The following is a 26,491-nucleotide window of genomic DNA, read 5'->3' as shown; positions in this document are numbered from 1 at the left end:
ACGGCCCCTCTCTGCACATCTGCTCTTCTCATTTGGAAGCAGGGATCTGTCAGCTTCTCAGAACACTTAACACAAAATGGCTGTCTTAAAGCTCTTGAGTTTATGGATTATTCTGTCTTGTACACCTTTTTCTAAATTTCTTAAATCAGTCTGGCTTAAGTCAGGTGTCCACCAGAATCCAATTCGCTGTGTTGGGGGAAGGAGCAAGGCACTGTCAGAGCCACACCTGTGAGGATAATGGGGGCAGGAAAGGCAGAATCTGATCCATTTAGCCTTTGGATTCTATTAACAAACTTCCCACATGGCTTCTTCCATTTGCTTGGTGGACTCCAGGAAAGGAGCTTGAATGCGTAGATGGAGGAGGAGGTTGCTCACATGTGCCATTTGAAAGCAAATCTTTCACGACCATCCCACCTTTCAACCAGACTAATTCATCAGAATTTCTGGGTTTGAGACCCTGTGGCATTGGTGCTTTTTAAAACCTCACTGAGTGAGCAATCACCTTGAAACCAAACCCAGCGCCCTGTGGTGTGACTTGCCGTCCAAGTCCAGAAGCAGCAAGAGAATCCAGAACTCAGGGTGTGCCTATTGAACTTTTAAAAAGCTCACTGGATAGTTCTAGTGTGTAGCCACACTTGAGAACGACTGTACTTACAAAGAATACAAAAAAAAAGTAGGGAAATAATTATTGAGAGGGAAGTTATTGCTACTAATGCAAGTCCCTTACTTTAATTTTTTATGGACATTAATTGATTTATCCAATGGATATTTTAAGTAGTTTCTGTGTGAAGTTTCCTGTTCACTCACAATGCTTACTTATAAAAGTGAGTAGGCTAAATATGGTCCCTACCCTGGTGGAGTTTCCAGTACAATGTGGGAGACGAACTCTCGGTGATAAGGGCTATTGTAAGGCGCATAGAGGGTACTATAGGAGTATACGGGCTTCCCTGGAGGCTCAGTGTTAAAGAACCTGCCTGCCAAGCAGATGTGGGTTTGATCCCTGGGTTGGGAAGATCCCCTAGAGAAGGAAATGGCAACCCACTCCAGTCTTCTTGTCTGGGACATCCCATGAACAGAGGAGCCTGGTGGGCTATAGTCCATAGGGGTCACAAAAGAGTCAGACATGACATGGCGACTGAACAACGGTAACAGTAAATATGAGTGTGTAGAAATAGCACTTCTGGTAAGGGAGGAGGCAGGCAGAGAAGGCTCCCTGAAGGACGTGTTATTCAAGTGTTCATGTGTTCAGTCGTGTCTGACTTTTGTGTGAGTCCTTGGACTGTCGCCCAGCAGACTCCTCTGTCCATGGAATTTTCCAGGCAGGAATACTGGAGTGGGTTGCCATTTCCTCCTCCAGGGGATCTTCTTGACCCAGGGATCGAACCTACGTCTCTGGCATTTCCTTCATTGCAGGCAGATTCTTTACCACTGAGCCACCTGGGAAGCCCAAGTGAGTCATGCTTAAATTATGTGTTGTTACAGATCTCAACATCTCAATTTAATTAACCTAATTAATTAACCTAAGTAACCTAATTAGGTTTAATTTTATTTAAACATAATTTTTGAGGTTTAATTAACCTAATTCATGTGAAATTTTTTAAATTATCTTTTTTTTCTCTTTTAAGGTGACTCATATTCTCAATGTTGCATATGGAGTTGAAAATGCTTTCCTCAATGACTTTATATATAAGAATATTTCTATATTGGATCTGCCTGAGACCAATATCCTGTCTTATTTTCCAGAATGTTTTGAATTTATTGAAGAAGCAAAAATGAAGGTAAGTTTGGTACTGATTCACAGTTCCTCAAGAACAGAAATTTTAAAATATTGGTCCATTATCCACTTCTTTCTGTAATGAATATGTAAGAACTATTATGAAATTTCCCTTTCAACAATATTTCATTAATTCCTTTAATTATTCAGTCCTCCAGTTGCTCTTCTTCCAATGATGTACTTATTTTTATTTTCTTGCATTTATTTACTATTACTGTTTTGACTGCATTGGGTCATGACTGTGGCATAGGGTTCTTTCTTGCAGCCTGTGGGCTTCCCTCTAGCTGTGGCACTTGGGCTCCAGAGTGCTTGGCTCTGTAGTTGTGTGCAGACTCCAGAGCGCATATGCTCTGTGTTTTGTGGCACTCAGACTCTCTAGTTGAGGAGCACAGGCTCAGTAGTTGTGGCACCTGGGCTTCGTGGCCCCACAGCACGTGGGATCTTTGTTGTAGCCGGGGATCGAACCCACATCCCCTTCACTGGAAGGCAGATTCTTAACTACTGGACCACCAGGGAAGCCCCTATTTTTTAACTTTGATTTCTCATCTTCCTATGCTTTCCTAAGAAATGTTAGGATTTAAAATTTTCTGCTCAACTGGGTTGGCCAAAAAGTTTGTTTGGGTTTTTCCGTAACATCTTACAGAAAAATCCGAATGACCTTTTTGGCCAGCCCGATGCTAAGGTTCCTTTTGATCGTCTCTCACCATCTGCCCTCTGACCACTTTGCAAGGTAATCAGGTGAACTATGGAACAGAGGCTGCTCTGGTCCTTAGTGTGTTTATGAAGATGAATATCACCAAGATTGTTTGAAAATGCTGATCAATAGCTGTCCATTGGTTCTCTGACTTGAGAAGACCCACAGAAAATACAATACTTTAATCTTGGTACTAGATCCAAGGGAACACTCTGACAGGCAGGGCTTCTAGGTTGGCTTTACCAATTATTATGCCTTGACATTATATCATTTTTAGTCAATATATAATTCTTATAAAATTTATGTGAGATAAATAGATGGGAATGTAGAAGCTCTTATAGAGAAAAGTTAACTGTCATGGAGCACTTGGCAATAAACAATAGTTAACATTATAGCTTAATTAAATTCTAATGATTTTCCTTCTACCTTATCTCCTTGCCTTTCTCTGTTTCTTCCTTTCATTTAGTAATATTTATTGAGTGCCTTATGTGCCCAACACTGTTCTAGATACCTTCCTCTAGATTGCTGGAAAAATATTAAACTATTCAGCATTATTTAATAGTAGATATTTGGATAAAAAAAAAAGGAAGAGGTTTTCTAATTCAAAGCCTGATATTGGCCACTCTTTTAGCTTGTGAAAAATTATATAGATCCTAGATTGTCACATGCCAGTGTACCAGCTAATAGTGTTAGGAATAAAAGTGATAATGTTTCTGTGTTAGCTGCTTTTCTAAGGAGATGTATAATATGCCTTAGATGGTAATGGAAAAATGTAAACGTTATTCATACTTATATTCATATTAGACATATTAGACATGTCATATTAGACATTAAACATATACATGTTTCAAGTAAAAAGTGAAAGGGATAATAGTTAATTAAAGTGGTCCTTAGTTTGGGTTTCTCACAAAACAGAACCTGAGGCAAGGATTTAGAGCTGATGCTTCATTTGAGACGTGCAGTCCCTAGGCAGTGAGAGTGAGAAGAAAGGGAAGTGATTCAGAAAAGGATGAGAAGCAATGTAAGATGATGTTTTTACCCTGCTGAGCACGGCTTCACAATGAGCTGATAGCAAAATAGCTGGTTCCTTGGCAAGGTGGTACCCAAGACGTCCCCAGGCAGGGAATCCAAAGACACTACACCTCAATACAGATTTTGGGAAAGATAGAATTAAGAGAGAGAATTTACCTGCCTGGCTCTCTGTCAGCTCCCGTTTCCCATTGGTCAGAGTTTACGCATGGAGAGGTAAATACCCCCACAATTCCAGGTTACAGCACCCTGCTTTTTCAGCAGCCACCTTGAAGCCCTGTGGTGTGACTTGCCATCCAAGTTCAGAAGCAGCAAGCGAATCCAGAACTCAGGGTATACCGGTCTATGCAGAGACTGACATGGGAAGAGCCAGGTATTCTTAGGCAAGCAGAACTCAGTAGGCCTACGGGAAATAGTCAGCCACAGAGGTGGCAGCTGAGGTGGAACAGCTGAGGGTCCATGAGATGATGGCATCAAGGGAATCTGAGGAGATGCCTGAAGTGTTTCTGCCGTAAAATATATCTGAATTCTGTAATATGTTCTGATTTCTCAAGCCTTACGTGTTTTACTGGAACCTTAGCCTCAGCCGTAAATTTTCTTACCCTGGAAGCTCTTTATTGTTTAGATAATGCACGTTTAACTTTAGCAAAAGAATTCTTGAATTTTCTTCATTCTATTTTTTTTTCCTAGAAGAAATCTCTTCATGATTTTGCCTGTTGTATATTCAGGCATTATTAAATGCGATTACTCTGTGAATTGCCTATTTCAGAACTCCCTTTCTAGGCCCTCGTTTGTTGTTTTCATCTTTTCACAAAAGCTGCCAAATAGGATGTCTTCCATTTCCCCATGTCTGTCCTCATTTTTCCCTGTAGTTATAAAACCCTGTTTGTTTGGTTTCTCTGTCCTTCCTGTATCCCCACCTAATGTGTTATCTGCCAGGCTTATGCCCAAAGGGACAGAAATACACATGACATGGTAGTAGTAAGATAACCTCCATAGGTTCAAGAGTTCTTTTACTTGAGTATTTACTTGATCCCCTTTTTTATGTGCAGAAGATTTTGTTTGTTAGTACGAGCTGTGTATTTGATATTCCACATTTACTTCATTATTTATAAGATGTGATTTTTAAAACATGTAAGTAGTTTATAACATTGGAAAAATATAGATAAGTAAAAATTAAGATCACCCATTTTCACCAATACATATAACGACTTGTAGTATTTTAATGTATTTTTCTATATATCAAAAGACTCATTTTTTAAAAAAGATCTGAACTTGATCTGTCAAAATATATGAATTCCTTATTCTGAGAAGATAGAAGCGATGTATATTGCTGCCTTTAAGGAGCTGGCAATCTAATTGAAAAGCTATTAATAACAACATGAGAACAAAGCAAGCTACATAAAATGGAAATACTATAATTCTTATCTGCCCATTGCAAAATAGTGATATGATTTTTTAAGAAAATGTTTTCTCAAAATGCATAACAAACTTTTTTTGCTTAGCAGACATTTATGGAATACCTACTATGTGCCAAAAATTGCACTAAGTACTAGGCATAAAAAGATGTCTTGGATATTCTTCCTGCCCTCCTCTCATGCAGAGAGACAGGCTTCTTAGAAGCCATGGTTAGCTGGACCAATGAGAGGAAAAACCCTTTTAAGCACAGGACAACAGCAAATGCAAAAGAAAAATTGCTTTATAAATTATTTAATTGTCATTACTTTGAATTCTGGAAAGGGGATATGAAACTAGTAGTTTCTTTGGAAATAATTTCAAGGGCAGTATGATACTCAAGGAATAAGAGGTAAATAAATAAATTCAAAGGCTGTAGAAACTAACAGAAAAGTATCTGTTACATAAAGAATGTAAGAGAGAAGAAAATACTAACATTATTAAATAATAGCTAAAACTGATTACACTGTAAGACTAAAGCTAGTTTCATTTTCAAAAGCATATGTATAGATCATAAAATAGTGATAACTGATACAACATCAGGAAACACTAAAAATTATTCTGGAGGGTATCTCTTATTAATGTTATGAGCCCAAGTTTCTTTGGAAAATCTAATTTGTTTTGCGTTAAAAGAAGTTCATTAATAGTGGGACTTCCCTGGTGATCCAGTGGCTAAGACTCTGAGCTCCTACTGCAGGGGTCCCTGGTTTGATCCCTGGTCAGGGAACTGGGGCCCACATGCCACAAGAAATGATTAAAGATACTGCCAGCTGCAAATAAGACATGATGCAACCAAATAAATAAATAAATACTATTTTTAAAAAAGAAGTTCATTAGCAGTGTCCATTGGTTACTGTAATATGATTTTAAAATGTCTTAAGTCTTATTAAAAAGAGCCATTGTACAAAGTGAGAAAAGTTCTATATATGCATAGTGAATATTTTTGTTTTGCTTTTCTTGTGAAGAAACAATATCTGGAAATGACTCTGAAATATATAAATATAAACAATTAAAATTGTATTTTTGATAAAAGAATTTTTAAAATGATCTTATGAATCATTTTTCTTTCTTTCTTGAAGTGAGATACATTTGCTACACTTGTTATAATAGACTTGGAAAGGAATTTTGCAACAGATTTATGCATCTAAGAACTACCTTGTAAAATAATCTAATAAGCCATGAACATAGCATTGTTGATGTATGCTTTGGGCAGAGAGTTTTCAGTTGTCAGATTTCTTCTCCCCTTCCCTGTTCCCATGTTGTCTGTGTTGTACGAAAAGAAAAATCAAGAAATGAAGTAACTAAAATGCCTGGTTCTGCAGGGTGTGCTCACCATTCACTATGTTTCATTAAGATCATTAACTTTTAAAAGGCCTGAGATAAGCCAACCTCTATCAGTGCTGATCCATCAGATATATCACATTCACTATTAATGCAATATTACCCCCATCAGCATCGGCCTTGCACTGTGTCCCTTTTCACTTGTGAAGTATCATTTGCAAGTTACCTGAAACGTTTTGCATTTATTGACCTCATGCTGGTGTCTAAATTACCTTTTCCACTTCATGTTGTCATGAGCTATTTGAGTCAACATTTTACTGCCTCATAAGTTTAATTATATAAAATAACAGAATAAAATAGATCCAAAGGAAGAACATTTTTTCCTTACTGATCATTTTATAGATAGATTTCTAAGCCAGTGATACTAATTTCTTTATTGGAACAGTATATGTACCTAACATGTACATGAGCTTTCTGTGTAGTTTATGATTGTGGTTTTATTTATATTTCCACATATATTTTCTCTGATTTTTCTCTTATTTATGTGGCTACTAAATTACTAGACTTTTATGGGTACTTTACTAGATTACTTCAGGGTAATAAAAGATAATTTCAAAATTCCAAATATATCATCAAAGCATTTCAAACCTGGGAGGTGGGAAAAGAAGGTGTTGATTAATTGATTGATTTTTTTCCCCATTCATTCCCTACAGTGCATTGGTTTCTGATGATTGAATAAATTGAGTCAAATAAATTGATAAAGTGAATATTTTTATTTTATAGTTTTTAAATAGTATAAGATTTCAGTACAACTTTTCTTAAATAAATAATGAAGATTTTTGTTTGGTTTTATTATAGGATGGAGTGGTTCTTGTTCATTGTAATGCAGGAGTTTCCAGGGCTGCTGCAATTATAATAGGCTTCCTAATGAATTCTGAAGAAATCTCATTTACCAGTGCTTTTTCTTTGGTGAAAAATGCAAGGCCTTCCATATGTCCCAATGCTGGCTTTCTGGAGCAGCTTCGTACATATCAAGGGAGCAAAGAAAGCAATAAATGTGACAAACTACAGGAATTAGAAGAAGCAACAGTTCCTGAGTTACATTCTAGCCAATGATGGACAACTGTACTTTCTGAGTTGGTCTCTAGAGCCACCTTCCCTCCTTTTTTGGAGAGTAAACTAGTAGAAAGCTCCTTTCCTCATGCTTTTTTTTCAAGTGGAAATAGAGGTCAATTGATCGTCCTAAACTAGGGTATAAATAAATTTTTCAATTATATCATGTTTTCTTTAGTATTATAATGTGGGATTGAATGTTTTGATTTGCTAAGGGAAAATAACAATGTATTACCAATAATTGATTTCTGTAGAAAGAAAAGGTTTACATTTAACATCTATATTAAAGCTTGAAAGATTAAATTAGTTGATTAAAACTTCTGGTAGTTTTCTATGCCAGCAACTATTTCCATGAAAGAAAAAACATGAAGTGCTATTTGATTTACTACTTCAGAAGAAGGCAAATTTCTTTGTGAAGAATTTAAGATGAAAAAACAATACCTTAAACCTCCCCAAAAAGGTAACCAAAATCTGAAGATTTATACAATACCTATGTAGTAGTTACATTATTCACAAAATTTTTATGTCCTTTTATGAACATGCACCCACTTTTCATTTTGATTTTTAAATTATATTCCATGTTTATTTTTAAACATTTTTGTGTAGCTGTGCTCTCTTACATTATTGTGAGCGTATTGTTCTTTAATTAGGTGCTAGTCTCTTACACTGTGTATGTTTTATTCTGGGTTCCTAGCATTCTGTTTTGGGATTCCATGTCATAATTTTATGAACTCCTTGAATCTGTAGGAAAGTGTTTCAAACTGAAGAATCATTTTTAAAATGTGGTCTGTTTTCTAGTTTGGTATTCTTCTTAGGGAACATATTTTTAAGGAAGGAACACTTACGGTTTTGTAAGAAATTTTGAATACATTTTTAGAAAGCCCAAAATCATTTACAATTTTATTTCTGGCCAGAGGCTTTGAATGGTTTCTTTTTTTTTTTTATTAAGTCTCCATGTTGGCAAGGCTAAGCTCTGTTCATTATGAATTTGCTTAAAGATATGCTTTGAATTATTCAGAATAAAATCCACTTAAAATTAATTATAATAATTAAGATGGAGTTTAAGAGCTTTCAAGTAGATTTGCATGACTTAGAAAATGTCATTGCCCTGTAGATTTTAGTAAGAAAATCCTGAGCTTTCCTTAGATACACATTAGAGAGCAAGCATTTTCCTATACATAAGTTGGAAAGTGCACATTGAACACATCTGTGCATTTGAAAAAGCAGGCTTTCTTATGCTGGCAGGAGCAAAAAGTAGAAGCGATAAATGCAAATTATGTTTTAAGATTGCTTATAGCCTGACAGGATGTCATCGTGTGCAAAGCTATGAACTTTCCATCTGTTAAGAAGCAGCCTAAGTATAATCAACCTACAGTAAGCTGTCTGAAGCCTGAAGACAGAATCCTCTTAAATATGAGACTGGTGTATAATATTGTCTTTATAGTTAATATTGCTGAGGATTTGCTGGGTAAACCTTGTCTGGTCGCATGTAAGTATTTATTTAAATACATTTTCCTTTGTTATTGTTATTTCATTTTCAGCCATTAAATGTTGTAAACATGAAGCCTTAAATAGAACTTATTTCTTATGGATAGTCTATTTTTGTCTGTAGTTATATGTTGTTGCCTGTAGTGACCTGGTTACAGTGCAAACATGTATATTCTGGCACATCTACAGAAGGGCACTGAGCATCAGTTTTGTTTTCTTTTAAATGGTAGTAGTTTGCTGTATCTAAAATAAATCGGTGAAGGGAATCCAGTCTTTTAAATGAGGGGTATTATGTGAGGCAATGATAGGTTGTACATGTAACATGTTTATTTGGCTCCCCATGAGTATGTCACTGTCATACCTAGTTATTTACAAAAAGGAGCTTTATTACTATGATTCTCTATTCCACGTATTATAGAAAAGTGAAAGTGTTAGTTGCTCAGTCGTGTCCAACTTTTTGCGACCACGTGGACTGTAGCCCACTAGGCTCCTCTGCCCATGGAATTCTCCAGGCAAGAATACTGGAGTGGGTAGCCATTTCCTTTCCGGGGGATGTTCCCAACACAGGGATTAGACTTGGGTCTCCTGCACTGCAGGCAGATTCTTTACCATCTGAGCCATGAGGGAATCCCTCACATATTATGAACAGATTTCAAATATACGTCTGTTTTGAGGGAGTGACAAAACTATTTCAAGGACTTTGTGCCTCTATTTTAAAACAGATTTTCCTATTTTAGAAAGTCTCCTTCAAAGGTAAATTCTCCAAAGACTCTGGAATGTAGCAAGTATAAATCATAGTATTTTCCTTTTACCTTACACAATAAACTGGGTGAGTTAACACCTTTACAAGCAACCCACAATACATTAAAAAAAACAAAAACAAATGTAGCACAAGGAATTATTTGATTTTTCGAGCTGACCCTAAGTAGTTGATTTTTCTGCCCAAAGCCTCCTGAACATATTTAGTTACCTGTAGTTATTTAAGACTTTAAAGCAGAAGATTTTAAGGTTTTATATTTTTATGTTACATACAATGGTATTTACAATGAACACATTTTTGGTTTGTCTTCATTGATAAAACAGTTTAAACTTTTCTACTTCAAGTAAAACTTTAACTTGCTGTTTTGTATCCATATTTATAATGTGCCCTTTATTGTTTCTGGGTATTGATATACTTTAATAAAAATAATAAATTTACTATTTCTCCCATTAGTATCTTTATTTCTTTGAGGTTATTTGTTTTAAAAGACTTATTTGCCATCAAATTCTGGATTTAAAAAATCTCATTGGCAAGACACTGAGTTAGACATTTTAGAATATAAATTAGTTTAAAGGTCTGTGGAAATTTGATGCTCCAGCCACCTCAAGAAGTGAAAAGCTAAAGTCAGTTCTTGTAATTGGCATTACTGTGGATAAATTGGCAGTGAAAATTCAATAGCATATCTTAGTACTTAAGAGAAGATGCTAAATTACTCTCAGATTAAACTGAGATTTACGTTCTTAGTAAAACCTTCTCTGACCACCTTATTTCAAGTGGCTCGCATCCTTAGCACTTATATTTACCTTTCCCTGTTTTATTTACTGTATATCCCTAATTGTCACCAAAATTGTATGTATTTTTCTTTATTTTGTTGCTTTTCCCATCAAAACCTGGGCTCCCTGTGAGGGCAGAGATTTTTACTATGTTGTTTGTCTGACCAGTGTGTGCCCTGTAACAGGCACTCAAACAGTTCTTGTCAGAAAGAGAGGTGGGGGGGAAGGAAGGAAAAGAATCGATGCATGTTGCTGTGCCAGCTTAACAGTGCCCACTGCAGGTCATCATTCATGCCCTGGCAAGTGAACTGCAGTGTACTTCTGCAGCCGTGTCAGACAGTGCCTGAGAGTGACAGCAGGGAACACTAGCAATGGGTCTGAAACAGGGCCGCATAGGACCCTACACAACAGAACACATGAGTGTCCTTTTTAATTTCTGAATAATTTACTTTCTCTTTTTTGGCCATGCCCACAGCTTACGGGCTCTTAGTTCCCTGATCAGGGATTGAACCCGTGCCCCCTGCAATAGAAGGATGGAGTCCCGACCACTGGACCACCAGGAAATTCCTGCAATAATTTTCTATCAAAGTTATTTAGAAATTAAAAAGTTGATCAAACATTCAGCAAGAGTATCCAGGATATGGTATTTTGCTTTCACTCAAGATATGAAAGAAGAATGGCTTATGTGCCAATTATCCATTTATTGTCTCAGCTCCAACTCCACTCATAATTGTGTCTATAAAAAGGAAGACGGGCAATTTACATACCTTTCTCTTGACAGTGGCTGTGATGTTGAGCTTTGTCAGTAGAAGGTGCTGTGTGTTGGAGAGCCCTTTCATGGGGAAGGGTCATTTCTACTGGGCTTGGTGTGCTTTCAAGGCAGACTGCTGCAGATCAGATAGCCTCCAACAGTGCTCACAGCTTCTCCACCACCTCGTTAGTCCTGGGAGCCAGGCTTCTTCAGCACCCAGTGGCAGCAGCTTTCCTGGGTAATTCCCTGGGGTGGTTTTATAGCAGGGCTTCCCTTGTGACTCAGCTGGTAAAGAATTTGCCTTTAATGTGGGAGACCTGGGTTCAATCCCTGGGTTGGGAAGATCCCCTGCAGAAAGGAAAGGCTACCCATTCCAGTATTCTGGCCTGGAGAATTCCATGGATTATATAGTCCATGGGGTTGCAAAGGGTCAGACACGACTGAGTGACGTGAAATACCTCGCTGCCGAAAGCTTTGCCTAGCATCCTAGAGGGTGCATTTCCAGAAAGTTCTTCCATATCTCTGCCATTCTGTGAGCCATGGCTTCACTCTGCAACAAGATCCAGATTTCAACCCTGGGAGACTTGTTCCTTAAACACTTCCCCAGTGGTGGTGACTGTTCTTTATATACACTCTTCCTATGCTACTGTTTAGAGCACTTTACTTCTTCCTTTCCAACCAATCCCTTATTACTCCAACCCTTTTATAGTTAATAAACTTTTATATTAAACTTTCCCACTCTTTATTGTGTGGTTTATCTCTTGATGGACCTAGGCTGTCTAGCCTATAATTTACAGTCAATTATTTTCATAATTGTCCTTGTGGAGTGTTTCTGGTAGCAGGTCAAGCTATGTTACAGCCATGCACCTTATGATAATAAAGGCTCAAATGGCAATTAATGGTGTAGGAATATTTTTTGAGAGAATACTTCTGTGAATATAAACAGTGTTCTGTGTAAGAGTATAAGCACAATGACCTGATTTTGCTAATGCTTCTTGTCTACAGAGAGGTGAATTCTTCAAAGTTAAAAAGAGAGCACATAAATAGTGTAATTTGCTATTGCTCCTATGTTTTCACCCACTCTTCCCATTTGTGTATCATACCAGGAGGAGAGGAAATTGCTTTCAGTGCTTGAACTGAATTCTCACTGCCCTCTTTGAATAGTCCAGTTGTGCTAATAAATTTGTGAATCCACTTACTAGTAGTTGTAATTACTGCTAATGCAACTTCATGAACTCAGGAGGTAAATGAACAGAGCTAATGTCTCACCACTAGTGATGTGTGTGTGTGTGATGTCTATACACACACACACATATATATTTATTTTTTGTAATAGCAAATGCTTTTGTAAGTGCTCACAAACAAAAAGTTCCCTACATTTTCTCTAGAATTGGCACACAGCTTACTATGTATAAGTTATAGCATTACTATGTATAAGTTTTAGCATTCTCCCTTTCCTCTTAAAAAAAATCTGGTATAATAATTGCCTATCTTCAATTTTATGACACTCTCACAGCATGTCTTAAATATAACTGATCTTGCTTTGAGAATATCACTAGCAGATTTTCCTAGTATTTCTTCAATATAAAAAAATGATTTTTTTTTTTTCACATTCAGGGACTCCCCTGCACGTCAAATACTGTGCTAGGTGCTAGGGATATAATGATCAGCAAAACAGTCAAAAATCCTTGCCCCCATCGAGCTTGCATTCAATGTAACACCACTGTATAATAACAGACACATCTACACTCATCACTCAACCTTCTGCTGGTTAGATTTTCTTCTGTTTTGACGTTTCTGAACCATGGAGGTCTTTCTTTACTAAGGAGAGGTGGGCAAATGACCAAGGGCAGAATTTTCTAAGAATCTCCTAACACAACCACTCCTGGTTCTGCTGAAGTAAGTAGTAGCCTTAAGAAGAAACACAAAAACTCCTCCTCACCAACATCTACCTACAATAATAACATTAATTAATAATAATTACCAAAGTTTAAAGAGAATAATTTCCTAGTAATCACCAGAAAAAAATTGACTACAGATATCAATTATATATTCTATTACAGAAAAGAGCCCTAAAATATTTTAAAAACTTTTTTCCCCAATGTGCAGTTTTGATCAAGCTACAGACACATATACACATATTCCTTTATAGGCAGTGAATGTGTTTTATAACTGACTTTCAAAACACCTATAATCTTTTAAAATATTAATCAAGCTGATAACTACGGAAATAAGAGTTGATATTCTTTTACTGTTCTGTCAAGGTATGGAGTCCTTGGATGACCATATCTGTATGGGTAAACTGTTAATTAACCATCCTCACAAGAAAGTTGGAAGAATTAGTAATTTAATGTTTATAAACTTTTTGTTTCTTTGGAAGATATTGCAATTATTACAATAGGATTAAGTTGCAGATACTAAAGAAGTTGCAGTAATAGCACCTAGCTTAATACTAAGTATTAAATTTAAATAAAAAATTGAAGTACATTTCCAAATGATGAGTAGCCTAGAAATAAAATTTTCTCACTATATAGTCCATATCCTTAGGATAGATTAAGCACTTATTTGTATCTCAAGAGGGTTTTCTTTTTCAGTAAGTCCTAATATCTTCTACAATTCTCATTAATTCCAGACAAAAGAAGCATTTGTTAAAACTTTGTTTAAGAAGTACATTTTCTTTTCAGTAGAGTTAAGAAATTGGGAAATCAATAGAATTCAATTCTGTGGTCTTTTCCTATTCAGCGAGAATGAGCAGCTGTGGACCTTGTTCACAAGTGATACAGCAAGCTAGCTAACTGCTGCAGTGGCTCCTTGACATTTCATATTCTTGGTGCTGTTGAGGTTAACTCCACTCAAATCAGTTAACAGTTGGTCTTCCCTTGCAAAACTTTAGAGACTTCCCTGGTGGCTCAGATGGTAAAGCATCTGCCTACGATGCGGGAGACCGGGGTTCAATCCCTGGGTCGGGAAGATCTGGAGAAGGAAACGGCAACCCACTCCAGTATTCTCACCTGGAAAATCCCATGTATGGAGGAACCTCATAGGCTACAGTCCATGGGGGTCACAAAGAGTCGGACACGACTGAGTGACTTCACTTTGCAAAACTTTGGTCTTTTATTGCCTGTTAACTTGATATCATCTCCCCTAATCAATGGCTCTACAATTGAATTGTATGAAAATGTGTTTTCTAAAACTGTAAAGTGCTATACTACTAGTGTTATTGTTTTGTTATTTCGAATTAGGAAACATTTTTTAGTCATTCTGGACATTCTTCAGATGCTCCCGTGCTTTTTCTGTAAAATATTTGTTGGCAGTACAGGATATGTTGATCCTCCTCTGTAACACAGCCTTCCCTGATTCTGTAGCAAAGAGAAAACTAGCCCTCTCCTAGCCCATAATTCAGGGCGTGTCAGTATTACATGTGTATCTACAAAATTATAGAAACGAAAAAAAGATTAGTGTTTTCCAGGGGTTTAGAAGGTGGTTGCAGCCTAGGGAAGTAGGTGTGGTTATAAAAAGGCAACAGGAAAGGTGCTGGTCAAAATGTAAATATATCAACGTTGAGTATCCTAGTTGTGACATTGTACTATAGTTTGGCAAGATGTTACCACTGAGGGAAACCAGGTAAAGGGTACATAGCATCTCTCTACATTGTTTTTTACTTCCTGTGAATCCACAAACATCTCAAGATAACAAAGTTTAATTTAATAAAACTGTTAACAAAAACCTCCAAGTACCCAACTTCTTGAAGCTTACAACTTAGCTGAGGGGAATAGATAATTTTAGAATTATAGAAGTATATATTTCAAATCATAATTTGTCAAGTTAAAAGGGAACGCTCTCCTAAGCGATGTTTGAGATAAGTGCTGAAAGATAAGTAGGTGTTGAAGATCTTCCAGAACTGAGAGAACAAGGCATGTAAAGACCCAGGGGTGAGAAAGAGCATGACACATTGAAATGATGGGAAGAAGAATTTTGGTCTTTTAGAGCAGTAGATGGGATGGAAAAAATTTGAGCAGGAGAGCAACTAGCTCAGAATGTTATTTTTAAAAGCTCACTTCAGCTGTGCTGTGGAGTGTGGATTAAGGAGGGTAAGACTAACCAGGAAGCTAAATCTAGGTATCAGATGGTAAAGCTGGGATTTGGTGAAGGCAGCAAAAATGCAAAGAAGTGGATGCACTTGAAAGGTATTTAGGAGCTATTATTCACAGGATAGGATTGGTGTTTAAAGGATTGGTGTTTAAAGACCATGTCAAGATTTTATTCTTTAGCAACTAGATAGCTGGTGGGGCCATTCTCTGAGATAAATAATTAAATTTTACAGAAAAGATAGTAAGTTTGGCTTTTTATATTTTATTTTGAAGTGCCTTTGAGATATTAAAGTGTAGATGTCCTGTGCTGCTGCTGCTGCTGCTGCTAAGTCGCTTCAGTCGTGTCCGACTCTGTGCGACCCCATAGACGGCAGTGCACCAGGCTCCCCCGTCCCTGGGATTCTCCAGGCAAGAACACTGGAGTGGGTTGCCATTTCCTTCTCCAATGCAGGAAATTGAAAAGTGAAAGTGAAGTCGCTCAGTCGTGCCCGACTCTTCGTGACCCCATGGACTGCAGCCTACCAGGCTCCTCCATCCATGGGATTTTCCAGGCAAGAGTACTGGAGTGGGGTGCCATTGCCTTCTCTGTAGATGTCCTATAGGCAATTGTATATGTAATTTTGGATGTCAGAGAATGATTTGGGTTGGTGATATAAATTGAGAGTCATTAGGACAATGGAGGAGAAGGCAATGGCACCCCACTCCAGTACTCTTGCCTGGAAAATCCCATGGACGGAGGAGCCTGGTTGGCTGCAGTCCATGGGGTCGCTAGGAGTCAGACACGACTGAGCGACTTCACTTTCACTTTTCCCTTTCATGCATTGGAGAAGGAAATGGCAACCCACTCCAGTGTTCTTGCCTGGAGAATCCCAGGGACGGGGGAGCCTGGTGGGCTGCGGTCTATGGGGTCACACAGAGTCGGACACGACTGACGTGACTTAGCAGCAGCAGCAGCAGCAGGACAATGGATGTGAATACTAATACAGAGAAAGAATTTAGAGTAAGACTAGACCATAAGATTGAGCCTTGGGAACATTTCTGGGGTAGATAGGGAAGGATAAGCTAAGAAAAGAGACATAGCCACATGGTCAGAGATGTAGGAGAGAAAGCAAGAGAGTCAAAGAAATTAGGGAGAATTTAAAGAATGTTTACTGTGAACTAATGCTGCTAAAAGTTATATGAGATATAAAATAACAATGTCTTGGATTTAGCCTTATGGAGGTCTTTGGTGATGTTGGCAAGAGTTGTTTGGTAAATTAATGGGGGAAGAAGCCAAATAAGCTTATTAAAAGCTATGTAGTAGGCTGAGTGACATAGAAGAGCATTAGGATACATTTCAGTTATTGAATATATATTATATATTCAATATTAAATGATATTATATATCACTGAATGAATAAGTCAATACATTGTAGCTACTATAATTTCCACTATTCAGATTAAAAAATTAAGTCCTAGAGTTGTTAATGTCATATAACTATTAAGTATTTTTTTTTAAGTTTCATTGCGTTATTTATTGTTTTATATGTATTTATTTATTTATTTATTTTATATGTATTTATTTATTTATTTCCCTTTAAGTATTTTTATTAAGTCAAGATTTGCACCTCTCCTCAACAAAATGCTACTTCTCTAAATGAAGACATTATCAAGTAGGAAAAGAGTAATTTTGTCATTGATTTTTCACTCATTTATTCACATAAACTGGGAGAGAATGTATGATCTTTGAACACTCTAGTACTGTGCTTGTGCTTAGTCGCTCAGTTGTGTCCAACTCTTTGCCACCCCGTGGACTGTAGCCCACCAGGCTTCATCTGTCCATGGGGATTCTCCAGGCCAGAACACTGGAGTGGGTAGCTTTTCCCTTCTCCAGTGGATATTCCCAACCCAGGAATTGAACTGGGGTCTCCTGCATTGCAGGCGGATTCTTTACCGTCTGAGCCACCAAGGAAGCCCAAGAATACTGGAGTGGGTAGCCTATCCCTTCTCCTTATTGCTTTAAAAAAACAATTTAACTTGGGAAAATGTCAAAATACACACAATTAGAGAATACTATAATCAATTGGCCATCAACAATTATCAACTCATGGCTTTTCTTGTTTAAAGGATTTGCTCAACTATCCTCTTCCTCCACTGCTTCTGCCCTTACTTATTACAGAGGATTATTTCAAGGAAACTCCCAGACAAAGCTTCTAAAGTAAATCCTATTTTTTTCAGTATTGTCCATTTTTCCTGCTAAAACTTCCATGGGGCTTTATAAAAATAATGTATACCACCTGAAAATTATGTTTTTTAGAATAGTTTTACATTCATAGCAAAACTGAACAATAGGTATGGAGATGTCCCACATACCTTCTGCCCTCACATATGTTTAGCCTCCTCTTTTATCAACATCTCCCACCAGAGTGTACATTTGTTGTAAGTGGTGAAACTACATTGAAACATCATTCAGTTCGGTTCAATTCAGTTCAGTCGCTCAGTCGTGTCCCACTCTTTGCGACCCCATGAATCGCAGCACACCAGGCCTCCCTGTCCATCACCAACTCCCGGAGTTCACTGAGACTCATGTCCCTCGAGCCAGTGATGCCAGCCAGCCATCTCATCCTCTGTCGTCCCCTTCTCCTCCTGCCCCCAATCCCTCCCAGCATCAGTCTTTTCCAATGAGTCAACTCTTCGCATGAGGTGGCCAAAGTACTGGAGTTTCAGCTTTAGCATCATTCCTTCCAAAGAAATCCCAGGGCTGATCTCCTTCAGAATGGACTGGTTGGATCTCCTTGCAGTCCAAGGGACTCTCAAGAGTCTTCTCCAACACCACAGTTCAAAAGCATCAGTTCTTTGGTGCTCAGCTTTCTTCACAGTCCAACTTTCACATTCATACATGACCACAGGAAAAACCATAGTTATCACCCCCTCGAATCCATAGTTTACATTACTTTGGATTCACACTTGGTGTTCTACATTCTTTGGGTTTGACAAACTTAAAATAACATGTATCCACCATGATAATATCATACAAAATAGTCTCACTGCCCTGAAAATCCTGTGTTCTGCCTATTCACCACTCTCTCCTATAGGTATATGTAAGTTTTGATGTTGTCTTTTTACTTCCAACAGGTGTTAGTGAGTGAGTGAGTGAAAGTCTCTTAGTGGTGTCCAACTCTTTGTGACCACATGGACTATACAGTCCGTGGAATTCTCCAGGCCAGAACACTGGAGTGGGTAGCTTTTTCCATCTCCAGGGGATCTTCCCAACCCAGGGATCAAATCTAGGTTTCCCACATTGCAGGTGGATTCTTTACCAGCTGAGCCACGAGGGAAACCCCTACAGGTGTTAAGAACTATCTAATCGGTTAAAAGACAAGTGAGTCAGCTAAGTTGATACCTCTTTTGATGTTTGGCTACCCTCTTTCTGCCAGTTGTTTACTATAATGAAATCAGAAAACACTGGTAAGTTTCCAAATATAATCTTGATTTTAATTTGTAAAGATGTAGCTTTGGCCATTACTGTTTATAGTGATCAGACAATGCAAATAACAACTAATTGATTTGCATTTTTTTTCTGGACAAAATCCCTATGTCTTAAACACCACAAAGCTCTTTTGGAGATCACTTGTCACTGGGCCCTATGAAATCATGGTCTCTCCAAATGCTTTATGTGACATCACAATCTACGTCATGGCCTGTCCATGCTACACCAGCTGCCAGAAGCTCAGATGATGGGAACATGAATGCGACAATGTTGCCTCTCTTGGCTCTCTTTTCAAAGGTGACAAACTCTATTCTTTCCCTAAATTCTTACCAAAGGTGGATATCATTTTTCTTTGCTTCAGTGTCAAAATTCTTTGCTTTTATTTTTAAAGTAGACTAAGAGTGGAATTTAATAATTTAGGTTTATATACAAACATTGCATATTAATGACATTTATAAATAGGTCGATGAATATTAAGTGTGTATGATAGACACACGGTAGTTTGGCTGCAAATACATCAAATATATTGAAAATTAATACATTTTGAGACTTCATGTCTCAAATACATTTCTGACTTTTTAAAAATTTGTGTTTAGAAGAAAGCTGAAATGTATATGGCTGGAAACTAATCTTCAGATTGGACTCTCTGTAGCCGTAGGGATTTCACCCAAGTGCTTCAGGGGTTATTTGAAGGTGATAATTGACAGCTGAGGGGGCAAGAATCCTGAGTTAGTGGGACTTGCACTTTTCCTGTTTTTTTTTCTTCCCCTCAACCAGAGTGGGTCTGTTGTAGGTATTAAGTATCTGCCCAAAACCTTGTTAAATGAAAGAGTATTCCGTATAAATCTGAAAATCAATGATCTACAAAAATAACACTTGGGTGGAATCATATGTCACTGGAAGGCAGCATTCAGAGAACCACAAATCCAGAATAGAAATAAGGAACAGGTGTTCCACTTTGACATTTTATTTACCGTGTTCAGAAAAGAAAGTAGGAAAGCAAGTATTGCAATTAAGATAATAATATCCATGTACAGAAGACTATGATGAACATGCAGTATTTCTAAAGATTGTAGTTTAACAAGAAATATAAAAGTAAAATTGTGCTATACAATGGTATTCATTCAAGATAACCCATTTTATCTCATTTTATAGAAATTTCATTTTACCAAAAAAGGATAAACAGAACTACAAATAGGTCTTCAATTTATAATATGTATAGTGAGCACTTCTGGAAGAATTAGTGTAAAATTATTATTTTAAACATTTTAAAACATGAAAATTGCATCAAATAAGTTGTATCAGATAATTACACTTATTTATATAGAGTTTGTCATTAAAATTTGTTCATTCATTTACTTTTTCAACATAGTTTTATTGGAAAGTGATAGAAAAACAGAATAGAAAATATTACGATCCTGTCCTCAAGAAAATTCATCTAGTAGGGCTGAAAAGAAAACTTAAAAAACAAAAACAAGTATCTTGTAGCAAATGAGTTGCAGAAATGATGTGTTATACATTTTGAGATGAAACGATTAGCTGGCAGGGCTGGAGCAAGTTTCATGGTGGAAGAGAGCTGCCACTTACAATAACAGGAATTTGTAAATGGTGGTGGAAAGCAAAGAGATGCTGAACAGGGTACTGCTGTGAGCAAGGAGTATAATGTGAAGGTCTTTCACAAAATGTTGAAACACTTGCAAAGGGGAATAATGGGAGAATTGATTGGAGCAGAAAGCTACGGTGAGAGAGTGAAGAGACTGTTTTGAAACTGAGGTTCTCAACCACGCCTGGTGAAGGTAGGGTGACAATATATATTCTTTTTAGGGTGCCTGTTGAATCAGCAAAAGAGATGCTCCTACTGTCCTGTCTCAGTTTGTTTGGGCTGTTTGCTTCCCTGGTGGCTCGATGGTAAAGAATCTGCCTTCAATGCAGGAGGCATGGGTTTGATCTCTGGGCTGGGAAGTTCCCCTGGAGAAGGGAATGGCTACCCACTCCAGTATTCTTGTCTGAAAAATTCCAAGGAGGAGCCTGGCAGGCTACAGTCCACGGGGTTTCAAAGAGTCGGACATGACTGAAGTGACTCAGCACACACACAGTAGAATACCATAGACTCAGGGGAACATATAAACAACAGAAATTTATTTCTTCAAAGTTCTGGAGGCTGGGAAGTCCAAGATCAAGATATGGCAGATTTGGTGTCAAGTGGGAGCCTGCTTCCTGGCTTACAGACAGCATGTTATTGCTCTATGCTCACATGACCAAAGGGATTGGGGAGCTCTCTGGATGGTTTCTTGTGTAAGAGCGCTAATCTCATTCATGAGGACTTAACCCTCATGACCTAACCACTTCCTAAAGTTCCCAGCTCCCAAATAACATCATACTGGGTGTTAGGATTTCCAACAAATGAACTATGGGAACACAAATATTCAATCTATAGCAATTTCCACCCCCCAAAGGATTCTGATTTTCCTCTTGTTGCCTGGGTGAGAATGTATACAGTGTAATGGGAGACACTATTGGTTGGCATGTGCTGCACACGTGAAGCTTGTGAAGGTGAAGAAAAGGAGGCTACTGTAGGGAGTGGGAAGTCGGTGAGAGTTTTGGACAGCTGACTAGTGTGTACAAGGATGGGAGCATTGGATGGTGGTGTTTGGTGGGAGAGATTGAAGGCATGGCGTTCTTAAGAGTTGACTGCAATTGTCTAGGCATTGAGGAGAGAGAAAGAATAGGACTTGGTATCTGAATGTTTGATGGAAGGGAAAATGGAAACCAGAAAAAGCAAAACGGACCAGGCACTGTACTAAGCATATTGTTATTGTTAAGTCACTAAGTCGTGTTCGAATTTTTTGCACTCCCATGGACTGTAGCCTGCCAGGCTCCTCTGTCCATGGGATTTCCCAGGCAAGAATACTGGAGTGGGTTGCCATTTCCTTCTCCAGGAGATCTTCCTGACCCACGGATTAAACCCAACTCTCTTATGTCTCTTGCCTTGGCAGGCAGATTCTTTACCATTGAGCCAACAGGGAAGCCCGTACTAAGCATAACCACCTTTCAAAGTAGGTATTGTTTCTATTTTACAATCTAAAGAGATTTAATACAAATCGAAGTAATACAGGATTTAAGTGTATCTGTTGGACTTTGAATAAATGTCTGTATCATTTTAGACTCTACTCTAACATACTGTGATTTTGAATTTCTAAGAGGTCAATAGAAAAAGGGACAACTGGAATGGGGCTGCTTTTAGGGTAAGATGAGTTTATTTTTGAGGCTTGGTGTGCTGGTAGATTGTTCATCAAGCATCTGGGAAAGTATCAGTTGGCTTTAGAGAGAGCTGGGGTTTATAATATTGGATTTTTTTTTTTTTTTGCATAGACATGACAATTCACAAGGACTCCCAGAGAGAACATAAAGAATTTAAGAAGAGAGGGGACAAAGTCTTGACTATTAATAATATGTCCAGGTTAGAATAAAGTAGGATCAGGTATAGAAAAACCAGACAAAGATTAGAAAGTTATGGGATAAAATAGGAAGTGTAGCCTCACCAAAAACATGGACAACACTGTCTAGACAAAAAGATGGTCAAAGCTGTTGACTACTGCAGATGTCAAGAAGACAGGCTTAATCTGCCCACAAGGAGAAAAATAGCTGGGGATCAGTAGTTTCATAAGATTTACATAGTAACTAGTATGTAATGAATTAAACAATAAATGGTGAAGTTAGGGAAATAGATCATCTATGAAAATCTGTAGGCTCTAATTTTGAGATCTTGAGAAAAGGAGAGAAAATGTGAGAGAAATTAGTGCATGGTAGCTAGGAGAAAGAGAAAAGACATAGGAAAGTTTCTGTGAGAGGGACAAGTAGGCATCTTTATAACTTGATAAGGAAAGAGACAGTTAAAGGGTAGAAGATTGAAAAGCAACTGAAGGAAAATGGGTTTCTTAAAGTAAAGTGTTTTAATTTGAAGAATACTAAAAATAGTAAATAATGCCTATAATCTACTACTAAAAGTTATATAAGGTAAAATAAGGGCCCTTCTTAAATCCCCTGATTTACAAACCCCTCTCCCATTCTACCTTCCCTGTTAATACTTTTGAAGGAATGTTTTCTAGATTTTTCCTTCATTTAAATAAGCGTCTCTGTCTCTGTCTCTCTGCATCTGTTCTCAGATGTATACTTTTTGTTAAGTTAAAATGAAATGATGCTATATAATGTTTTCAAATTGCTTTTTTCACATCAACCATGGAGATTTTTCTAGATCAATACATACAGTCACATATCCAATCCATTTTATTCTTTTTAACAGGTGCATAATGTTCTTTTATTTGGCTAGATCATAATTTATATTGAAATCCCTTCGTTGATGAACTTTTCTTGGTACCTTATTTCTAGAAAGGGAATTGCTGGGTGTGGTGGCCTGAATAGAACCTCCAAAGATATTCACATTTTAATCTCTGGAATCTATGAATGTTACTTTATAGACATGATTATTAACTTAATCACCACAACTGGTTACCACCGTGGGAAGATTATCTTGGATTGTCTGAGTAGCCCTAAATGTGATTGCAAAGGTCCTTATAAAATGGACGCAGAGGGGGATTTTACTATACAAGAAAAAGACCATGTGATGACAGAAGCAGAGAAGTAGTGTCAGAGGTAGAAGATGCTATGCCTCTGGCTTTGAAGCAGGAGGACAGGGCCAAAAGCTAAGTACATAATATATGGTTAGCCTTTAGAAGTTAGAAAAGCAAGGAAACAGATTCTCCCTTGGAGCCTCTTGAAGAAACCAGTCTTGTTGACACTTTGGTTTTAGTCCTATAACAATCATTTTGGATCTCTGGCCACTAGAACTATAAAATATAAATTTGTGTTGGTTTAAGCCATGAAGTTTGTAGTAATTCAGTATGACTGCATCTGAACATGATTACATCTGCAAAGACCCTATTTCCAAATAAGGTCACATTCACATGTATTGGAGGTTAGGATCTTAACATTTATTTTGGGGGACAGAGTTCAACCCATACATAACATCTGTTAAGAAAAAGTCACTTCATCTGTAAGTGGTTTTAAGCTTTGATTTCTGGAAACTTGTCGTTTGATGCTGGAATTGTTATTGCTGCTGCTGCTGCTGCTGCTAAATCGCTTCAGTCGTGTCCGACTCTGTGCGACCCCAGAGAAGGCAGCCCACCAGGCTCCCCCATCCCTGGGATTCTCCAGGCAAGAACACTGGAGTGGGTTGCCATTTCCTTCTCCAATGCGTGAAAGTGAAATGTGAAAGTGAAGTCGCTCAGTCGTGTCCGACTCCTAGCGACCCCATGGACTGCAGCCTACCAGGCTCCTCCGTCCATGGGATTTTCCAGGCAAGAGTACTGGAGTCGGGTGCCATTGCCTTCTCCGGGAATTGTTATTACCTCACCCAAATTAGAAAAATCCTGGCTGGATTTGGGATTTCAGGAAAACCCAAGAGGAAATAGGGAGGATGGTGACTATTTGCAGGATAGTGAGTTTGGTATGGATCAGAGAGCATCTCAGAATGTACACATGTAGCATATGACTTTAATAAAATTAGTAAGTGAGCAAAACTAAAAAACACATTTTTTTCCTTTTATTTCCTTTTATTAAAAAAATTTTTATTTTATACTATAGTTGATTAACAATGTGTGTTAATTTCAGATGTACAGCCAACTGATTCAGTTATACATGTACATATATGAATTCCTTTTTAAATTCTTTCCTCATTTCGGTTATTACAGTGTTGAGCAGAATTCCCTGTGTTATACAGTAGGTCCTTGTTGGGTATCTGTTTTAAAACTAGCAGTGTGATGTGTCAGTCCTAAATTCCCAATTTATCGCTCCTCCCTATCCTCTCCCCTTGTTAATCATAAGTTCTCTATTTTTGTTTTGTAAATGAGTTCATTTGTATCATTTTTTTTATTCTGCATATAAGCTATATCATATTTGTCTTTCTTAGTCTGATTTACTTCACTCACTATGATAATCTCCAGGTCCATTCATGTTGCTGCAAATGGCTAAACAACTTATTTTCACACACACATATTGATAAATACAAGGTGTTTGTGTGCGCGCTCTTCAAATGATATCTAAAGAAAAGCAGCAGCCACTCTAGTGTTGCCTGGAGAATCCCAGGGAAGGGGGAGCCTGGTGGGCTGCCGTCTACGGGGTCGCACAGAGTCAGACACGACTGAAGCGATTTAGCAGCAGCAGCAAACTCTCGCTAACTATGGAAGCGTTACAGTAACTTGTGTTACTATACGACTCAAGCACCAGCAAATCAGGAGGCTCACAGTTGAGCAAGGAAGTCCTGAAATCACAACTTCCACGTTGTTTCATCACTTTACCAGAAAAATTCTTCCCGCTCAAGTAGTCCGAGAAGACTGCTGCCCTATGCCAAAATGGCAGCGCCGGCGCCACAACAGATACAGCGCATGTCTGGAAGTTACGCAATCCCATAAGGTAGCGCGGCCCCACCCGTGGGGAGAGTTTCCGCCATTTTTGAAAATCAGGAAGGTCCGGGGGTGAATACCGCTGCTGCTGTGATGGCAGCCTTTGCCGTGGAACCCCAGGCGCCCACGTTGGGTGAGTAAAAAACTGCTTTTCCTCGCTGGCACCGCGATGCACACTGTAAGCTTGGAAGCGGGCACGCTGAGAGACAGTAATCGTAGGGTCTCGTCTGCTAATTTCAAGCCTCAAAGAGCTAGCCCTTTGGCTCGCCCCCAGGTTCCAAGTCCGCCCCCTTCTCTAGGCGTCGCCACCCTGTAGCTACCAAGGGGGCTCCGGGACGCTGCGGGCTCCGAGGAAGTCGAAGAAACGGCGGTCTTGTGGTGGTGACTAAGCCGCTTGGTATACTCCCCACAAGCCAGATCCAGACCTGTCCATACCTGAGACTTCGCCGGCACGGCAGACGCTATGCTGGGTTCCCGGATCCTGTGAAGCGTTGGTGGGAAGGTCGTCACCTGTGAACACGTGGGTGGGCGGTGCCCTGGAGCGTGGTCACCTTTCACGGCTGCTCGGTCACTTAGGCTTCTCGTTACTGCTTGATTCCAACTCCTCCCGGGATTCGCAAAAGGAATGTGTTGTTAATGGAAACTTGAGTTGTTCGATATTTAATTAACCAGGTGATGGCAACCATTCAGATATTCCCTTAATAGGAAGCCATGAGTTCGCTTCATTTTCTTTATCTTGGGAAAATGACTCTATTGTAGAGGATCTTTTCCTCTACACGTAATGATTCCAACCAGTCCATTCTAAAGATCAGTCCTGGGTGTTCTTTGGAAGGAATGATGCTAAAGCTGAAACTCCAGTACTTTGGCCACCTCATGCGAAGAGTTGACTTATTGGAAAAGACTGATGCTGGGAGGGATTGGGGGCAGGAGGAAAAGGGGACGACAGAGGATGAGATGGCAGGATGGCATCATCGACTTGATGGACGTGGGTTTGGTGAACTCCAGGAGTTGGTGATGGACAGGGAGGCCTGGCGTGCTGCAATTCATGGGGTCGCAAAGAGTCGGACACGACTGAGCAACTGAACTGAACTGAATGATTTTAAGAAATCATTTCCGTTATATAATGGGGGCATTAAAAAAAATCTTGCGTGTCAACCTTGGATGTCGATTATTGTGTGTATGTGTCGGTTGAGTTGTGGGTTTTGTGAGAACCGTGGAATAGCTTAAAACAGAAAATAAACCATCTACTATAATAGAGATGTATTTGAAAATCGCTAAGAGTCGGACACGACTGTGCGACTTCCCTTTCACTTTTCACTTTCATGCATTGGAGAAGGAAATGGCAACCCACT

General features: G+C 38.5%; 2 protein-coding genes across 2 annotated transcripts in view; both read left to right on the top strand.

Annotated features, from left to right (window-relative positions):
* DUSP19 (dual specificity phosphatase 19) overlaps nt 1-8,910 on the top strand; it is a 16,687-nt gene extending 7,777 nt beyond the window's left edge. Inside the window, exons 3-4 of the mRNA XM_010859739.1 lie at nt 1,626-1,778; nt 7,092-8,910. Of these exons, the coding sequence (XP_010858041.1) occupies nt 1,626-1,778; nt 7,092-7,349 (411 nt within the window). The 3' untranslated portion in view covers nt 7,350-8,910. The remainder of the gene's footprint in view (nt 1-1,625; nt 1,779-7,091) is intronic.
* A 16,257-nt stretch (nt 8,911-25,167) lies between these two features.
* The window catches only part of NUP35 (nucleoporin 35kDa), a 31,973-nt gene continuing 30,649 nt past the window's right edge, over nt 25,168-26,491 (top strand). The window contains exon 1 of the mRNA XM_010859738.1: nt 25,168-25,272. Coding sequence (XP_010858040.1) covers nt 25,233-25,272 — 40 coding nt within the window. The 5' untranslated portion in view covers nt 25,168-25,232. The remainder of the gene's footprint in view (nt 25,273-26,491) is intronic.

The sequence above is a fragment of the Bison bison genome, unplaced genomic scaffold, assembly GCF_000754665.1.
Source record: "Bison bison bison isolate TAMUID 2011002044 unplaced genomic scaffold, Bison_UMD1.0 scf7180017864459, whole genome shotgun sequence".
NCBI classification, from domain to species: domain Eukaryota; kingdom Metazoa; phylum Chordata; class Mammalia; order Artiodactyla; family Bovidae; genus Bison; species Bison bison.
This window is presented reverse-complemented; position numbering and strand designations above follow the sequence as displayed.